Source organism: Miniopterus schreibersii (genome assembly GCF_964146895.1).
Source record: "Miniopterus schreibersii genome assembly, chromosome: 2".
In the NCBI taxonomy this organism is placed as follows: Eukaryota; Metazoa; Chordata; class Mammalia; order Chiroptera; family Miniopteridae; genus Miniopterus; species Miniopterus schreibersii.
This window is the reverse complement of record NC_138102.1, coordinates 146,132,387-146,152,959: the sequence shown is the minus strand read 5'-3', so window position 1 is coordinate 146,152,959 and position 20,573 is coordinate 146,132,387. Positions and strand designations below refer to the sequence as shown.

The following is a 20,573-nucleotide window of genomic DNA, read 5'->3' as shown; positions in this document are numbered from 1 at the left end:
AGAATCACGGTGTCCCCAAGTCGGCCTGGAGCCAAGTGCCTGTTCTTTCTACAGTATCTCAAAGCTCCATGCACTTGCCCACCTATTGGGGGAAATCTCTTAGCCTTAAAAGTAAGAGTTTTAAAACACTGTTGAGTTGTTCTTTTATTTTACACTTTATTATGAGAAATTTCAAACATAAAACAGTAGAGGGAAAAGTACAGCAAACCTGCATTTATCCCGTCACCCAGCTCTAAAAATTTGTAAACTCAGAGCCAATCTTGTTCATTTTTATCTCTGCTACCCTCCCACCCCCCCTCCATTGGATTGTTTTGAAGAAAATTCCAAGTATCATTTCATGAGTAAAATGAGAAGATCTTTTATTTAAATACAACCAGAATACTCTTTAATCAGTGTTCACATTTCCCTGGTTGTCACAAAACATATTTCTTAATAGTTTTTTGTTTCAGATCAGATCCAAACAAGGTCCAGATGTTGCAACTAATATATCTCTCTGTCTTCTAATCTACAATTTTTCCATTTCTTTCCTGTTTCCCTCGCAGTTGTTGAGGGTCATATCCATGTCTGTTTTGTTGATTCCACTCTCCCCTGTGGTGGTGCTAGCCTTGCTCCTTTGTCCTGTGTATTTGCTTTAGCTAATAATCTGACCCTCATCTTCAAGCTTGATCTAATTGACACTCAACTTTGTGAAAGAATACTTCTTTTCTTTGTGAAATGTCATACTTCTATTAGAAGGTGCATAATGTCCAGTTGTCTCTTTTTTGAAAGTGATGGTAGCAGCCATGAATGATTATTGCCTAGATTTATTGTCTCATAAGGGATTTCATCCCATTTGGCCATACTCTCATTTCCTCCTTCATTTATCAGCTGGATTACAACCATGAAGAGCCGTTTTCTCTCCTTAATTCTGGTTATCCTGTAGGATAGAATTTTAAGAGGATATCTGTAAATATGTAAATATTTGAAGTTGACATTCACATGAGGTTTCCCTTTTTATTATTTTTTTCTATCATGTTAAACCTATAGCATCTTGTGGACTTGAAGGGTTCTTAATCATTTTTTATGGGTTTGCGTTTTTGGGGAGGTAAAGAAAACAGTTTTTCCACTTCCCTGAAGTGTCAAGGGATTACTAGTGGGAAGCTAAGAAGGGAACATGTGATGTGGACCACGGACAGGCAATAGTTAAATTTTCCTTAGCCAGATATTCTTAAAATAGTGGAAAAGTTATTTTCTTTACCCCCCAAAAAACCCAAACTATGAGGCAGGCTCTGTTTAATCTGACCTCCTTGCCTACAGTGTCATGCAGACCCTTTCAGAGGTAATGAACTCCCTGTCACTGTAGGTATCCGAGCAGAGACTGCCTGACCAGCTCTCCTCCAGGGAGGTTGGACCAGACAAACTGTTAACAGTCCTTCCAATTTTAAATGTGGCATTTCTAGGGTAGATGATTGATAAGAACATATTACAGAAAATCCAACAGCCAAGAATCCAAGACATCTCAAACCCATCACCAGGCTTTCTCTCCCAGGCACTGTCCTGAATCTGCCATTTACCTGCCAAACGTGTGTGAGACAACAAAGCCCCGGTGAGATCGGACACACTTTGTTCTCCTGATTGCATTCTCACCCCTTTCTCTTCCCCAGGGTGTGACCTACACCCGACTGGTCTCACAGCTGCCCTGTGAGCACCGGTCCCGCCCGTGGAGGCTCCTGTCTGAAATCTCTCAGATCTCCAGGTTCTCAGAGCTAAGTCCCACTAGGTAAACTCAAGGAGCTCATCCCAGCTCCATGCTGAGCCAGAAATATCCTAGAGGCCTCAGAGTTAAGTAAGTCTGCAGGTTCTACCCGTCAATACTCAGATTGACGTGAGTCAGACTAGGAAAGTATCAACAGCAACGATCACCTTTGTAGTCCTTTCATTATTTTCTCCTTTCCCCTAAATCTTTTTTCCCCCTGCCTAACTGTATTTATCTTCCTTTCTGGAACAGTCTCCCATTGCGCAGCCTCCCTTCTTCCAGTCTTGCCTATGTGGCTTCTTCCATTTTACCCAGGAGCAAGCACACCACTGGTCAGTTTTTAAAACTTAGGAAAACTTTGAAGTGCTAGACGGAAGGAATGTACAGTGGTGGGCGCCTCAGTCGTATCCATCCTGTCCTCTCCCACTCTCACAATGAGTTTTACAAATATTTTGATCAGAGGCTCATTCCACTGCTAACTAATATTACTGTCAGTCATTTTATTGTTATTGTTTTTGTTATTATACTTGCTCCAAGGAAGTTGCCCCTGGATAAGTGAAAGCAGGTAACTGAGGGGGTTGTTCACGTTCACCTGTTTCATGCATATTAAGAATCATCTTTGCCCGAGAATGTCTCAGATGTGCTGCACTTTACAAAGAACGATGGTGATACCTCTCTCTGCTTCATAATCAGCAGTTTTCCTTCCTTCGCTTTATTCTAATTTACTTTGCTTTCACAGGCTAACCAGTGATCGGGTACTTCTCTGATATATAAAATACTTTTTGAGTTACAGTGGAATTTGGGGTCTGCTATGAGCATGAGTGTGTTTTAAGTGTGAATTGAGTCTGATGTTTAAGCTCAAAGGCGTCTCTTTTTAAAATTGGAAATTAACATCTGGATGAAGCTGCGGAGTGACTACTTGTGTCTTCTAAAAATATTTTCTGTCTTTGTTCAGGAAATATTATGGAGAGAAGATCGGAATCTATTTTGCCTGGCTGGGCTATTACACTCAGATGCTCCTCCTGGCAGCAATAGTGGGCGTGGCGTGCTTTCTCTACGGATACATGAATCGAAATAACTGCACATGGAGGTAACCCTTGTTTATTCCTTGTTACTGCGATGAAAGTTGATGAGACATAAAATTATTTTCATGGTCTTAGACTTCTTTAGTAAAAGAAGACTCATCTCAAAACAGTTACTGCTTTGGATGATGTGTCTCTTTTGTTCTGAGTCTAATCATCAAGTGGAATGGAAAATTTTTTTCTTAGATCATGCAGCCCTGGCTCTGACAGGAGTATTATCCTCAGGAAACACTTCAATATTTTAAGACAATGTTTTGTTTTCAAAAGAAAGGAGGTCTGTAGGGAGGATCATCCTTGAACTTCTGGCCTCCAGAGGAATGCTTTTCTTAGCCCTACAGTTGTGGGCCAAGAGCACCTCTGATCCCTTCAAAGTTTCAGTGGCAAAACTGGTACAATTGGTGTTCTTATGCTTTTAGAAATGATTTCTTTTACATATTTAAAAACTTAAGTAAACAATACTTTTGTTTTTGTTTTACTTTTTAAAAACTGGCCCTTACAAACTTAGGGGGGAAAATAAGTGATAAAGAATGATGTTGTGCTTGATGTTGAGATTCAGATACCAGCTGCACTGTCTAAAGAGAAATATGTGGGTGCCAGAACACTGCCTTTTACCATCGCTATTCTGAATTATGTGATTATGCCTCTGCTTTTGGTCTTCTCAACCTTCAACAGAGATGCAACACTAAACCAAGTATTTTCTTTTGATCTTCTGGCCTCTATCCAGATGTGACAGCCAGATCATAATTTCTGGACACCAGCTATGAGCAGACCAAATTTTTCTAGCCTGGAGCACATTAGGCTGGCTCCCAAGGCAGGCAGTTTATGTGGCAGCCCTGACATGTAGGCATAATTATCCATTCTATTTAACAGAGGGTTCTGAGTATTCTGTACCCATTGTGGCTTCTTAGCTGGAAAGCTGCAGATGGCTTTAAAGGACTCGCTTCTCTTCACTGAAAGAGAGTTTAGAGCAAGGGCTGAATGTTGATATTTTTAACCTAAATTTGTCCTTGGCTTCTCCATTGTTTTGTGTATTTTTCCAACTCCACCCCCTTCTTCCCCCAAAAAAGGCATCTCAAAAATTATACTTTCAAAGTGCAAAGTTACATTTTTTATAAAGTTCTTCAATGGTGGTTGTAGACTATATTCTTACAGAGATTTAGCTGTTTTTCCTCAAATAAATACCCCTTAGGTTGCTGTAAGTTTTTAATTTCAAGAGCTCTGCAGAGGTTAATTTTGACAAATGTTGCCATTGTTCTCATACCTTGTGTAGAGGAACAGACTTTCTAAGATCTTTAGTCAGATGTTCTAAAACTGCTTTACATGCCCGTTTGGTTGTAATTGACCTATTTGTAAGACCAACTAATTACACAACTCCAGTTCCATTCACATACAAGTCCCTCTGAATGGCTTCTCCTGGAGCGAGCAGTGTGCATCCTGTTGTTGGTTGGTTTTTTCATATTAATTTGTAGGAGTGCTTTAAATACTCTGGTGAATCATCCTTTGTCATCTTTATGTGTTACAAACTTTTACCAGTTTGTAGCTAATTCTTTTTTCACCCTCCCTTTATTGTATATTTTGGTGAAGTTCTGGCTTTTGAAAGATTTTGAATTTATCAATATCTTTTTTAATGATTTATGCCTTTTGGTTTCTTATTTATAGAATCTCTCCTTACCCCTAAGGTTATTTAAATATTCTCTCTCTCTTTTTTTTTTAATGGTAAGTTGGTACTGTTGCATTCTCATTTTCCACCTGGAGTTGATTTGCATGTGATAGGATTTGGGAGTTCAATTTCATGTCTTGCCATGTGGATATTCCATTGCTACGTTCCCATTTATGAAACGTCAGTTCTCGCCTTACTGATTGGCTGGGCCAGCCCTCTTATAAGTTCAGTTTTTGTATATGCAGATGTCTCTTTCTAAACTCTATTTTGTTCTCTTGGTCAGTTTTTCTTAACCTGTGCCAACACCACCTTGTTTTTTTTTTTGTTTGTTTGTTTGTTTGTTTTTAGTGGTATCTTGGATCTTCTGAGCCCTTTGGTCTTCTAATTGAATTTCCAGCTCAAATGGCGGAGAAATGACATCTTTAAATATTGATTCTTCCAAATTATGAACATCATAATGTATCCACTTATATAGGATTCACTCTATGTATTTCACTCTTTCAGAACAGTTTTATAATTTTCTCCATATAAATCTTACACCTCTTGAGTTAGATTTCTTTGGCTCTTTATATTTTTCAAGCTACTTTAAAATGGAATTTTAAAAAATGAATTCCTAATTGTTGCAGGTCTGTAGGGACAGAGTTCCTTTTGTGAACCTAGGTATATTTTGTGTATTAATTTTGTGTCTGCAAATTTACTAAACTCACTTATTCTTATAGCTTCTCTGTAGATTCTATTGAGTTGTTTATATAGACAATCATGTAGCCTGTTAGCAAGAGGAGTGTTTTTTTCCTTGGCTTACTGTGCTGTCGGTGGCCACCACTGAGAAGAAGTGGCGATAAAAAGACCCATCACCTTGTTTCAGATCTAAAGGAAATACTTTCAGCATTTTACCATTAGGTGGAATGTTTTTGTAGGCTTTATGTAGCAAGCCTGTACCAATCAAGCTAATGAAGTTCATTTCCATTCCTAGTTTTTTAAGAATTTAGTTTTATTTTCTTATAATGAATGGGTGTTAGATTTTATCATTCTGCTAGAAAGGAAGTCCTATTCATTAAGTTTTTAAAAATTAAATTAAAATTTTCTCTTTTCTTTAGCAAAGAAGTTTGTGATCCTAATATTGGCGGCAACATCATAATGTGTCCTCAGTGTGATAAGCTTTGTCCATTCTGGAAACTCAATATTACTTGCGAGTCCTCACAGGTAATTTCTGTTATTCTAAACATTTTCAAATAATGAAAAATTTTTTTTCTAATAATTTTAGTACAATATAGAAATTATAATTTTTTCTCAGAGGAATTCAGAAAGGTAATTTTGAACTAACCCTTTATTCCAAAAGGCAGATACAGCATGCATGTGTTTACTCCTCTTTTACAAATAATAAATTGAGATTAAAAGCCTTATCTAAGATCTCCTCGAGGGTCAGGGAGGAACTGTGGAACTGAAACTGTTTGAGTATTTCAAGTAATCAAAGCACAAATCTGACTCAGCTTATTTCATGCAAACTATTTAATAGGTTTACTACTATAAGTATTTTCCTTAATTGAAGTGAGTGGAAACCTGAAATTTGTACTTGTGTTTTCCCACGTTTAAAGTGTGCTATAACTACATTCGTATTTTTAAAAACCTTGCTGGTCAGATTTAGACTGTATCTGTAAATATGCATGAAAAAGGTTTTGACAACAGATACTTTGTCTCAAAATATTGCCACAAGACACACCTGGCTCCCCTGCTAACTGCATATGGTCTTGAGCTATGTGACTTCTCAAAATGCAGGAGGCTTAGGACAAGCATTGAGACCGGAGGGAGCTTACTGAAAGGCATGCCCGCAGCTCCAGATAGGAAGGAAGACCGCCAGCTTGCTTTGGAGAGTTTTCCTGATGACTTTGACATAGTACCTCACTGGCTGTGTGTGATCTTTCCTCTCTTCCCTTGTCCTGTTATGAAAGTTTAGGAATCGTTATGTGGGCTCAGAATATTCTGATCTACTCCACATAAGTGTGATTTTAACTGAACGCAGTACCGTTGTAGTGATGTCACTTTGTATTTTATACTTTGCGAAGTTTTGTACTTACCACTTTTGACGCACACGACAACCCTGTGAGATAGGCAGAGCAGGTGTTACCTCCATTTTACAGATTGAAACACGGAGGCTCTGAGAGATTAGTTTGCTCCAGGTCCCCCACCGGTTAACTAACAAAGCCAGAACCTGACAGCGAGTCTGCATTTCTTGCCATCACCGTGTTCCTCACCAGCTGATAGTAGTACCAGGCACTCCACTCTCAAATTGAGTTCTGTGTTTGAAAAATTGTTCCACCACGTAATTAAGATGATTACAGGGTATTGTCAACACATGGGTTTTTACACTTAATTTATGAATTAGAATAGATTTCATTGCCCACCCTACAAATCAACACAAATTCCAGCCTACAAATATCTGTCATATATGACACGAAGGAAGAGACTTGAAGCTGGTAACAGAGGAGCTGCCTCCCAGTGATGTTAACTCATAAAGGCCAGAAGTTAGTGTGTGTCCCCAGGCACTGGATTTAAGGCAGATGTCAACCATAATACCAGAGGCAGACTGTGCTCCAGAGTACAACGATAAATTTCATTTTTCTTAAGAAATTCTCTTTCACACACCCCACCCCATCTCTTTTCTCATTTCTTCTGCTCCACTTACCCATCTTTAAACACATGACTTTTGAATAAGTCCCTGTGTACAGATTTTTTTCCTTGTTTTGGGAAAAATTAGTCATTCTATTCCAGTTTCCTGAAGGATCCCTTGAGCCTTGTCAGAGTGATTTACAAAGGGAAGGAAATAAATAAAAAATGAGTAAAAGAATCAAATGAAAAATATGTTTAGAAAAGAGAGTCTATTTATGCTTTTCTTTTTGTTGGATAATTATTTCTTTCTTTTATAATTAAAAAAATTTTTTTTATTGATTCGAGAGAGAGGGAGGGAGGAAAGGGGGGGAGAGAGAAACATTGATTTGTTGTTACTTTTTTAAAAAAAATATGTCTTTATTGATTTCAAAGAGAAGAAGGGGGAGAGAGGGAGAAAGATAGAAACATCGGTGGTGAGAGAGCCATTGATCGGCTGTCTCCTGCATGCCCCCTACTGAGGATCTAGCCTGAAACCCAGGCATGTGCCCTGACCAGGAATCAAACTACAGCCTCCTGGATCATAGGTCGATGCTCAACCACTGAGCCATGCCATCTGGTCTTGTTCCACTTACTTATGCATTCATAGTTTGATTCTTGTATGTGCCCTGACCAGGAATCGAACCCCCAACCTTGGCGTATTGGGATGATGCTCTAACCAACTGAGCTACCCAGCCAGGGCCTCCAATTATTTATTTATTTATTTGTACATTTACTTATATATTTATTTCTACTTTTCTAAAGAGATGGAATATTCACTAAATGACATGTATGCTAAAAGATTTAACAGATTACAAATATAAATATAAAATCAGAATCAAGGGGTTTAAAAGTTATGGAAATAATTGGGATTAATATTGTTTTTGTGATTGAGCATTGAATAAAGTTCTAGCTTTTGGCTGGCAAGATAAAAGGAAACATGGTAAATTACAACATTTTGTTCTTAGAAATACATTAAGCTATACAATTTTGATTTTGTTCTTTTGCAGGAAGAAAGCGTAACAAATGGTCACTTTAGATTCTGATTGGTTCCCCTCTGAAAGGCATCACGCCCCCATGCGTAGCTCTCTGCTCTTTCCTGCGCCGCGGGACTGAAGCAGCATGCTCACTGGGGGCTCCTCACGCAGCTGGCTTTCGCGCTCGGTGCCACCCCGCCAAGCGAGCCACGCTAACCAAGCTCGGCTTCTCACCGAGAAGGCCCCTGCTTGCCTTCTCCTGCCTCCTGCTCCCGTGTCACTGTGGGTCTCATAGAGCAGAGAGGCCAGCCTCCTCATTCTCTCTCTTGGGTCCTTGATTTTTTCACTCATGTGGCAAAAATGGTAACTTTATCCAAGCCACCTAACTACCTCTCCTAGGAGAGGGCACATCCCTTGTCTTAAAGCAGGCAGCTGGTGTGATCTTGGCGTCCGCAATAAACCTGCTTTTTCTTGCTGCTCCTATTTTTTCTCCCTCATACTGGCAGATGTGCTTCCCTTGGCTTTTTTCAGCATCGTAGGGCGAAGAAGTCACAGGATGTTTTCTTCCTAGAGTGGGTGGGCAGAGGTGTCAGGGCAAGTGGGGAGGTATCAGATAGAAGGAGGCTTGCATTGATTCCGAAAAGAAAAGTAACGTCAGAACTGTCAGTAACAGCATGATAACACCCAGAACAATTTTTCATAAAACTTCTCTTATAATAATTTTCAGTAAGAGATAAGGCATAACATTTTAAGACACCTTGGAGAAGATAGTCCCGCAAGAGTCAAAGCTAAAAAGATTTTAAATGTGTGGTGCGTGGAATCCCGGAACTCGAGGGGGAGGTGGAGAACTTTGTTCCCTGGGGCACGCACTCGTGTATTGATGGTCTTCCTTGAGCGGGAGTGTTTGAGAGGAACAGTGGGCTGGCAGGAGCCTGGGATTGTGCCTTCTGATCAGGGTCTCTGTGGTTGATTAAGGGGCATCTGCTTTAGAAAATAGGTATATGAGTGGAGGGGAGGGTTGGGTGGATAATCTTCTATGAAAATAACCTAACTAATGTTTTTACGTTGATGAAAGTTTATCCACTTCACGTCAGTATGAAGGGCAACCCCAAAAGTTACCTAAAACAAAGTAGAATTTTCCTTAAAAGCAGCTTGGCATTTTCTTTATCATTTGAAAAGCTTGCTTTGTTTGTTCGTTTGTTTGTTTTGTTTCGTTTTTACCTATAGCTGCTTTTTCTACTCTGTTGTCTTTATTGTTCATATGATCTATCATGAAGTTGATATTACATATTTTTGCCCCTTTTTCCATTAATGTTACAGATATTTTTAGGAGATGTAAAAAAAGCTCACTCATGAAAAATTAGTACCTAACTGAATGATTTTCCAGGAATTCATAGAGGGAGATAGGCTATTTATAAGTGAGCAAAAAGATGAAACTTAGCAGAACTGGTGAACAGAGCCTTCCTTGTGCAGGTGTGCCGTTTATTCGTTCGTGGTCATTGCACCCTCCGTAAAGTCAGCGAGAGCTCCCGTGCATTCTTACTCCCGGAAGCCTCTGTGGGCGATGGTAGAAGAGCCTGCACTGGGTGTGAGGAAACAGCTCTTCTGGGGGAGAGCCATCTCAGAATACACCAGCTTTGTACTTCTCTTATCAAGAAAAGCAGGAATTCAGGAACTTAACCTCTGACCAGGGCAGATGATGATAAGATGCAAATCTTAATCTGAAAGTTGCTGGGAGTCCATTGTATTCTTAGGGCCATACTACTTCCTCAGCTTCTTTTTATGACAGCTCACAGATGAGCCCATTATTCAAAAGCCTGACAGATTCTTTAAACAGAGTGGAATCTTAGCAGCTGTGCCTATTTCTTTATCATGATATGAAAATATTCCATTGCAAAACGCGCTAGTAAATACAGCACAGGCTGTTTGCTTCCAAAAGAATGAGAAATCCCACCTATAAGTGTGGAGGGCATATAGTGATTGTTAAACTGGGTATCAGTTTTCAAAAGAAATTCAGACAGTACAATACACAAAGCAGTGAATATTTGATGAATTCTAGTAAGTGGAGAACAGGATTAATTTATTTGTCATTATTGTATTTTCCAGAAATTGTGCATCTTTGACAGCTTTGGAACCCTAGTCTTTGCAGTATTTATGGGGGTATGGGGTAAGTTTTCTTTTCCTTTTTTTCCAGTTTACTTTTGCCCCTTAACATAAAAAAACAACAACAAAAAACCCTGAGATCATACAAGTGCCCAATTTAATAGCATTATACAGTTTTGTATAGGCTAGCAAAGTAACCCACTTTTAGGGCCTTGGATTGCCCAAGCCTCAGCTCCTCCAGAACTCCATTTAAAACTCTTAAAGGCCATTGTATCAGGTACTGCCTAACAGACTGTCTCAAAATGTAGTAGCTTAAAACACACATTTATTATTCCCATGATTCTCTGGGTCAGCTGGGAAGTTCTTCAGCCCTGGGCTGGCTCAGCTGGTTTCTGTATTGAGCTGGCAGCTCCACTGGGCGAGATGGTCTGGCAGTCACCGGGCTGACTGGGGCGTGGGGCTCAGCTGGGCAAGCTCGTCTTGCTCCATGCTGCCTCTCATCCTCCGCTGGGTGAGCCCAGGAGCCTCCACATGGTAGTTTTAGGGTTCCAAAAAGAGACAAGACAGGGCAAGCCTTAATGCATACACAGTTTTTTAAGCCTATGGTTGCATCAAGTTCACAAGTGTCCCATGAGCCAAAGCAAGTCATGGCCAGCCAACAACAGTGTGAGGAGGTGGGAGGATTACCCAAGGGCTTGGATGGAGGGAAGCACGATTCTTTGGGAGCCAGTGTTATAACAATCCCACGGCTATCAGCCACCCTAACTTTCATGGGGTTGTGGTTCAGGGGAAGCACCAACACAGGGATTACAGGTAAGCTTTCTTCTTCATGTCCTTCTCTATGAGTGAGTGTTTAATAAGTATGTGCTACTCTTAAAATAATATCACGTCCTATTTACTAAGTCAAACAAATATAATCCTAAACAATATAATTTTATATAGAAGCTTTAACATTATATTCATATCATTTACTTGAATAGCATCATTAATGAGGCAATTATTTTCTTCAAATGCAGACTTTTACATGTTTAATTGATGTAAATGTTCTACCATAGAAGGAAAAAAATTTCAAAGATGAACACATTTCCAATTTCATTGTGTAAGTCCAGAGGAAAATACAGTTCGGGTTACAGATAGGTAGGGGAAGAAGGAGAACCAAGTCTCTTATTCTTAAGATAACACATCAACACATGGAATCATAGAAACAGTTCTCTACAGGTGTCCCCGGCAGTGTTTCTCTTTGCGGTGGTTGTGCCTGTAAAGGGTCACCAAATGGACCTCAGAACAGACATTGGACTTTTCCTAGAGACACCAGCCGCCACTTGTGGATTAACTAGACTATAAGGTGGCCAAACTTATCTAAAAAGTTACATTGTCATTCAGACATTTAGCATGTTTTGGCTGAAAACCAAGCACTGGCTAATATTTGACACATAGAAGAATAAAGATCAAATGCATGTATTAAGATCCTGTGTACTCCTCCATTGTAAAATACATCATTGTTTTTCCCCAGTAAGAGCACAGATGCCAAACACATGGGTGGTGGGTACTTTTAACTCTTGTCTAAACCTTAGCCTCAGCACTGATTCATAATATATAAAATTCTGACACATCTATTGAACTGCATATACTAATGGATACTGACAGCTCTATTTAAAATGATATCTTAAATAAAGCAAAAACTATATATTAATTTTTGCACTGGAAAGACAAACCTCAGATTTCCCTAGCTAACCTTGGTTTCCATGATCATTAACTACACCATGTTTATAGAACTGACTGAAGCACATTGAGCTACTGATTTTATTTCATCAGATTTTAGAATGCAGAAAACATCTCTGCCCTGCTTACAGCACCATCTGTGTATCTTTAAGGATATGTATGTATGATGAAGTCTTTATTTTAAGTGCCTTATATTGCTTTTCTTGCTACCTCTGCCTTATGAGAACTACTGCTGTGAGCCTCATTACAGAAAGCCTGAAACTGTAGCACTGAAAAGGCAGGAGGATCGTGTGAAGTTTTTCATATCACCATCATCATATTCCTGCAGCATCTCTTTTGTGCCCAGATGTATGAGGCACTTAGAGTGTTTTTCTGTTCCCTAGGAGTTATACATGTTGAGAATAGAAAACCTTTTATAATAAATACAGTACAAATTATATACTTGTCTTCACCCTTCTAGGCCAAGCCAGCCCACCCAATCATACTGACTTATAGTCCTGAGCACTTCAACCCATGATTGAAGGAAAGGTTCTTAACATATCCCCACTCCCCATCCCTTGTTTTCTTCTTACCTACTTCTATCCAATTCTCCCTGGCTCCAGGCTCTTGGCAGTATGACTGTAATTTTTCATTTTCACCTTTGAGTCCTAATCTAGGCCTAATGCTTTCCAAAGAAACACTGGATACCTGGCTCTTAAGGGTCCATGGAATAGAGACGATATTACCCTAATTAGCTGCTCTTCCAGGGGGAGAGGGGGTGGAAATGACTGTAGCAACTGAGTTCTAGAGCTGCGCTGCTCCTGTTGGGTCCACATAGCAAAATAACAGCTCCTACAACTGCCTTCTCTGCTTCTGTTCAACTCTGCTTCTGATTGAAGTAACACAGATGCACATAATGAGCATTTTAAAAATTGACCTGGAACTCTAGCTGCAAGAGAGTCTGTGAGAATGCTGATTAGAAGCGCTGATACTACTTTTTGTGAAAAATATAAGTTTTCTTTTTCATAAATCATCTACTGTTGATACTGTTGCTAGATAGTGAGTAAATGGATGGCTGTTATACTCCCATTTTAAAGATGAAGAAAGTGACACTCGGGGAGATTAAGCAGATTGCTCAAGCCCGCCGAGACAGAGTGACAAGCATAGAATAAGCTCTGCAAATAATTTGGCTGTCATCAGCCTTTGGATCGGTGACAAAATAGAGTAATAAAGTTGCAGGAGGCTTTTAGAAAGATGCTTAAATATTTACTCGATTGATACAATAGCACTGTTCTGTCTGGGGTTTGGAATAATAGGAATGGGTTAGAAAATGTTGGTTCCATGTCTTTGGTTCTACCTCACCTGACACAGGTATAACAGGAAAAAGAAAGCACCAGGCTTCCAGCCTCATTGTACCAGCCTTAGGAGATAAAGTAGGTTCATTTCATTTACACCTGCCTCAATCACAGTTTTCTTTAAAAATAGATATGCTTAAAGATACACATTCATGAAAGTAAGCTGCAGAGAAGGAAATTGGAGATTTTCTCCATTTTTGAAAAAGAATATCAAAAACATCTAATAGATTAAAATTGCAAAATTTAGAGGAATGACAGTAACACAAGGAAGATTAGGATTTTTAGAGGACTTTTTCCAGTAGGCTGGGCTCATAAAGAGGCCATAATGGGGCAGACATTATCTTCCCACCTGTAGTTTCTTTCCTTAGAAAGTCCAGAGTTTCCGCTGCTGGGTGGTCATAGTGCTTCGAGTGGTGAGAACACATGATGATCCCTTAAGTCTTCTGCTCTGAAATCCTCCCAGCGGTCAAGAGGCTGGAGCCACCATGACCTCACCAATGAACTGTCACATTGTCCTCCATCTCAGCTTTCCCAGACCTGTTGCTGGGTATAGGTGAACTGAGGGCCCAAGTGGACTGGTATATAGCAGAGAGTGGTGGGGAGTGGGTGGCCATGCACAGAGGAGCCATTGGAGTAGATGGTTCCATCCTTCAGGGGTCCCAGATGGTGGGAGTCCTCCAGTCTCTGGATTAGCTTCCTGCAGCTCATTCATTCACTAATATTCATTCAGTGCCTGCTGTGTGCTAATGCTTCAGGATGAAAGAAACAAGATTCCTGCCCTCGTGAGGGTAGGATTCTAGTGGGCAAGATAAACAATAAATATAGAAGCAAATATAAGTCGGGATCCTGAGCGCTACCTGTTTTGAAGCACAGAAGTTGAGGTCAGCAGAGGGAATAGAGTGTGCCCTTTTTGAGAGAACGTGGCCTGCCGCTGGACAGATTTTACACTTAGATGGGAGCCACAGTTGAAAGGACTTCAACTGGAGAGTGTATTCTCCTGGAAGGAGAATTCTCAAGTAATCTGAAAAGTAGGGGCCTTCTACTTGATGGGGGTGCATGAGTGTTTATCAAGGAGATGTGAGCCCAGGGGACTTTAGTAAGTGGGTGGCATATACTGTGCTGCTTCAGATGAAGCCCAGGGAGGGCTGGCTCATGGGTGACTCATTTCCCCACTGGGGGTCTCTTTGGGGAGTCTCTGCCACATGAGGGCAGCATGGATTGGGTGGGATCAGCCAGTGACAACTTGTTCCACAGAGTTACCTAGTGCCCTGAAGACTCATCACGTTGACACTCATTTCCTCCTGGTTTGAGACAAGGACACAAATGGCTGGGCAGTTTTTCTGTGGTGGAGGCATCAGTCTCCATACTGAACACTCAACAGTGTGGGCCCCTTGCCTTGGCTTTGACCTTAGGTAGATGAGATGGCAAGGCAGCTGAGTTATAGAGATATGGACACCACACTTCCATTTTCACACAGAGGCCTGTTTTCGAAGGTTCTTACCAGGGAGATTTCTTACCCATAAACAAGGACCAGGTTCTTTCAGTCTGGGAATTAGGTACTAAGTCCAAGTACAGAAGCTCAGGAGGGAGAGACAGGCACACAGGAGGAGGCCCTTCCTGAGAGCAGGAGAAGTCTAATCAGTCCTGCTCTCAGGGGTCTGACAGGTGAGCCAGCTCAGTTTCTCTCACAAGTTATTCACTCACAGGATTTGGGGCATTTGAGTAACCTGAGAGTGTCAGGAAATAATATCCCAGGGCTTTGTGGATTTCACCCTCCAGTGTTAACTCATCCGTTGTAAGTGTTGTTGCGCAAGGAGATGGAATTCGGTCGACCATTAGGCCATTGCCTGTGCTCCCTGATGGGGACAGTGGATTACAAGGTACACTACAACTTGGTGGCAGGGGAAGGGGAGGCATCATTCCTACTAAAGAGGCTAGGAGGCCTTACGTAACTCCTGCCCTTGGTTTCAAAGCTTTGTAAGGAAAACTAGCTCCCTTCCAGCTCCCCAACCAAGTAGGAGACAAGAAGTGGTCTCCTCTACTAGCTGAGCTCTGTGCCTCTATTAACAATAGCACCCACAGCAAAAAACTGGGCTGCCACCTCTATTCCCTTATAGACATTCCAGTTGCCACAGCATTGGCTACTGAGAGTGGTGTACCCACAGAGGCTCCGTGTGGGAACAGGACAGTTACTAGCAGTGTGCCCAGAGGAGAGCCAGAATCAGAAACTGGAAAAGCAAGCCCTGATGGCACCCAAGCAAAGAGTGGGCTCCATGGTACAGAGCCAAAGGAAGGTGGGTTATGGAGCAGGAGAGCTGAGGGGCAGAGCCTGGGCTCCAGAGCCAGGAGTGCCTGGGTTTGATTCCTGACTCCAACACTAATCCCAGGCAAGTAGTTGGACCTATCTTTGCTTCTGTTTCTTGGTGTCTACAATGGGAATAGCAATAGCAGTGACCTCGGAGGGTTTGGAGGGCCTTTACAGATATTGTCAGTAAGTTCACAGCAGCCTGTGGGTAGGTTCTATTGCCCCCATTTTGCAGAGCACAAAGTCCTGCGATCGCTCCACCTGGCTGCCCCACCATGCTCATCACATTGTCTCACTTCCAGACTCTCTGCAGTTTCTGGAAAGTACCTGGCTGTCTTCGTCTTGCCTTTGCATGCGCAGCTCCCTGGGGGAAAATTGCCTTAACCTGATCAGTCTAAGTCATCTCAAGACTCATGTAGTGTCCCCTCCTCTCAGAGAGCCATGGTTACATATTCTGGCACTATGTGCCCAGAGCAACCTGAGTTTACCCTTGTCAAGGACCTGCTAGTCTACAGTAACTAGCACTTCACTGTAATCCCTGTATACCTAGGAGCCCTTATAGTAGAGATTGCCTTTTTTCTCTTCTCAGCACATAGTAGAAACTCAAAAAACATTTATGGATGGAATAGTGGTAACTCCAGGATCTCTGTACAGGAAGGGCTTAGTGGCATTAGTCTGGAAGAGCGGTCTAGAGGATTTACCCTGAAACTACATTTTCAATTAACATTTAATGCTATCTTTATTTAGTACTCTTTTAAGTTACAAATCTTAAAATGTAATAAAGATTTCTAAAAATTACTTTATATTTTTTACAAGGTAGAGAAAAATATCAGTGTTCCATATTTAAGAATATTATGTTAATTTGGGGTGGCTTGGGTGGAGGTAAATAGAGATTTGGGAACTACTAAAGTATCCCCCCACCCAGGCCCCTGGGGAGGAAGCGAGGGAGAGGGACATGGGCAAGAGCAGCCTGAAGGATGACCATGAACTGCTTTGAACTACACTAGGTATCTGTGGTGGTTAGTTGACAATGAAGTGCCTGTAACCCATGCTTCAGCATTAGACACACTCACTGCCTTCTTACCAGCACTTCATTGCCTTTTCCATAAGCTATAGTCTGTTTTCACAAGAGCTTTAACTTGTTTATTGCTCTTTTAAATATAAATATCACCTAGAAATTAGATTCTGTTGACTATACACAAGCGTTATGGATAATTAATATTATTTAGTACAGATTTCTAAAACATCAGTCATCATTGAAGACCCACATGATCCTGTTCTCTGTCTTTGTTAGTTACCTTGTTTTTGGAGTTTTGGAAGCGGCGCCAGGCAGAACTTGAGTATGAATGGGACACTGTTGAGTTACAGCAGGAAGAACAGCCCCGGCCCGAATATGAGGCACGTTGTACTCACGTGGTGATCAATGAGATTACTCAGGTAAGGAACACGCCACTCGGATGCATTATAGACTGTTTATTGCAGGGGTTCCCAACCGTGGCTGCGCAGTAGGATCACCTGGAGACCTTAGAAAGTATTGATGCCTGGGTCCCGTCACTACATACTCTAATGGTACTTGGTGGCCTGGTATGTATTCTGGGACACCTGGTAAAAAACTCCTCTGGTAATTCTAATGTGCACCCACGGTGGAGAAGCTATGCTTAAGACATGGACATGGGAGATAAATGTCCCTTCTTTCATAATAACAGTAAAAATGGAAAAGTTAAACTGACATAAATGTACAGTAAGTCCTCACTTGATGCCATCAATAAGTTCTGCAACTTTAAGCAAAATGACATATAATGAAACCAGTTTTACTATAGGCTAATTGAGATAAACAAGTTAAATTCCTACATTATCTCATCAGTGTTATAACGAAATGCCATTGAACGAAATGATGTTGTTTGAGGACCTGCTATATAAGAAAAAAATGCATTGGTTTGTGTTCTTTCTTTCCTAATACCAGTAAAAAACACACAAAAATAGACTCTGTGACATACTGTGTGAGGAAAGATGCATAGGTTTTTACAGTTGATTCTCAGTTTTTCGCACGCGCCTTCATTGTTTCCGCCCTTTCATCCTAGACTTAGCTGCCCCTTTGCCTTGCACGAAAGCCTCAGTCACTGCTCCCCCTTCTGGTTGGGATGTGCACGAAGTAAAGGGGGGAGGGATGAAAACGGAAACATTTGAGGTCCAACGGTGTTCAGTCACTGTGGGAGGCATTTTATATAATTGGTAAGGTAAGTTTGCTGCTGCTACTGCTGCTAATTAATAAAAAACACACACATCAGCCTATATCTATCTCTCTAAGTATTCCAAAGCCAGTGAAAGATGATTTTTGAATCATCTGCATTGTTGCTTCTTTCCATCAACACAGAAAATTTAGAGCCCATTGTGCTTGCTGTCATCAGCTTCAGGACAGTAGCTTCTGAGTATGAATAACTCTCAGGAAAAAAATGCTTTTACCAACAGCATCTGAAATGTCCTCAACTCTAGATTTTATAAATTGAATCACAGATTTACAGAATGTCAGCACTAAAAGGGACTGGAGGGGACAGTTCAACTCCTCATTTTATAAGTGAGGGAAAAAATGAGGTTCGGTTATCAAGAGTAGGTGACATTTGTCTTTTGCATTGTAACAAGCTGCAGATAATCCCCATTATGAATAGTTCCTGCTGTTGACTGGAAAACAGGGCAAAACAAGGGTTGTTGAAAGACTGCATTTGGAAATGAAAGCTGAAACTTAGATAGATTTGTATGTTCATAACATGTTTTGAGGAATGTAAAACAAAAACTTGTATCGGCAACATAAGGAAAATACCAAAGAAAAAACAATTTGGTGATTTAAACCTGCCAATTCTACATTTAAAATTGCCAACTAATAGGTTTAAATTTCCACTGAAACATTGCTTGTTAAAAAAATTAAAGGTGAAAGTTGTTTTGGTTTTTTTCTTTGTCTATCTCATTTTATTTTTGTTCCTAATACATCTTGGTTTAGAGAGAAGCACATGGTGGTTAAGACCTGAGAGGGAGGGTGCCTGAGTTCAAATTTGAGCCCAACAACTTAATAGCTGAGTGATTCTGGACAAATTATTTAACTTCTCTGTGCCGTTGTTTCCTCAGTTATAAAATGGGAACAAATATAGCTTCTTTATGTGATTGTAGTAAAGATTCATTGACTTAATGTATAGAACCTACTTCGAAGAGTACCTGGTACAGACTAAATAACACAAAAGTTTGCAGCTATTATTATGCGATAGCTGCTCTTACTATCCAGGTAAATCTTGAGAAGTATTGATTTCTTCTCTTAAAGTTTTAAATATATTTGTATAAAGTATAAAGCAAAAACTTTACAAATTCAGTTATGACAAATTAATGTGTTAAGCTCAACCAAGAAACACATACTGGATACCTAGTATTTGCAAACATCCGTGAAATGTTTTGTCTTGCACAGGCTCTGTGCTCTCTCTCATTGCTTCACTCCTAACATCTAAGGCAAGCTCAGAAATGCAGCTTCACAACTTGCCATTGTCACATTCCCAACTCCTGAGCTCAGGTTATAGCAGGTAAATTATTCACACTTGCATTTTCAAAAAATACTAAAATATTAATATTAAAATATTAAAACTGCACGTTTGTTGTATGAGTCTTTGAACTTGTTAACCAAAAAACACGCAATTATGAGTAAGGAGGCTATGTTTGAAAATGAATTTTTAGAAAAATTAAATTCAACCTAGGATTTAGTGACCCATCAGGAGAAAAGTCATTTCATTGGAGTAATCCCTTGATTGTCTAAACTTCTTTTTTTTAATCAGGAAGAAGAGCGTGTTCCCTTTACTACCTGGGGGAAATGCATACGTGCCGTCCTCTGTGCGAGTGCTGTCTTATTCTGGGTAAGAGTCTTTCACAGAATTTAATATCGAATTTTAAATGTCAAGGAAGCTGAAAGCTGAGCTGGAGACTGTATAATCTCATGTGTTTAAATCAGATCAGTGGCCCAGGATTTTCCAGTTTCTGGTGAAGAAACCATCTGGGAGGCATAAAGAATTCTAAAGCTTTTCAGCAGTAACAACTAAAATAAAATGTCTAGAAAAGTACTAACAAAAAGACGATAGGAACTATCAAAGAAAAGGCATAAAAACTGCTGAAAGATGTAAAAGAAGCCTTAACAAATGATTCTAGATCAAAAGACAGTATTTTTAAAATATCGGAACTTAGGAAAAAAATTTTTGGTTTATTACTAATAAAATCATATTTGGAATATAATAATCAGTAATATTAAGAGAACTTTATTGGCTCAAGAATAGCCAGGTTAGAGAATAGGACATGAAGCCCAGTATGGGCCCTGATATCAATAATAATTTAATAGCCTGGCCAATTTAATAGCTGAGGCTTAGTGAGTGAGCATCTACCTATGATCCAGGAGATCCTGGATTGATTCTCGGTCAGTGCACATGCCCGGGTTGCGGGCTCGATCCCCAGTGGGGGGCGTGCAGGAGGCAGCCGATCAATGACCCTCTCATTATTGATGTTTCTGTCTCTCACCCTCTCCCTTTGTCACTCTGAAATAAAGACATGTTTAAAATAATAATAATAACTTAATATACAAGAAGGGAGACATTATAAATCAGTGGGATAAGTAAAAATTATTCAATAAATAGTAATGGAACACTTGTTAGCTATTGCGGGAAAAGTTGAAGGTTGAAATCATATCATGAAACATACTATAATAAATTCCAGAAACCTTAAAAATAAGTAACACCAAAAATAACTAGAAATGAATATTGACGAATGTATGATCTCCAGATGTAAGACGTTTTCTAAGTTTAATAGCAGTGGGAGAACTTTTGGAGTAAAATACTTAAAGATTTTCATACATCAAAAGCATCCTATGTTTAAACAAAACACCAAAACTATTCATAACAATTATTATTGTTAAAAAATAGGGCAAAGGGTTAATAACTTCAGTACATAAAAAGCCCAGATCACTTCTAACACCCAAGATCTCAGGAGCT

The 20,573-nt window shown here is 40.2% G+C and overlaps 1 protein-coding gene across 2 annotated transcripts in view; it reads left to right on the top strand.

Annotated features, from left to right (window-relative positions):
• The window catches only part of ANO6 (anoctamin 6), a 168,048-nt gene that overhangs the window by 117,103 nt on the left and 30,372 nt on the right, over positions 1-20,573 (top strand). For both annotated transcript variants that reach the window (XM_081129748.1, XM_081129749.1), the window contains 5 exons: positions 2,691-2,825; positions 5,575-5,680; positions 10,204-10,264; positions 16,856-16,998; positions 19,374-19,451. In XM_081129748.1, the coding sequence (XP_080985874.1) occupies positions 2,691-2,825; positions 5,575-5,680; positions 10,204-10,264; positions 16,856-16,998; positions 19,374-19,451 (523 nt within the window). The remainder of the gene's footprint in view (positions 1-2,690; positions 2,826-5,574; positions 5,681-10,203; positions 10,265-16,855; positions 16,999-19,373; positions 19,452-20,573) is intronic.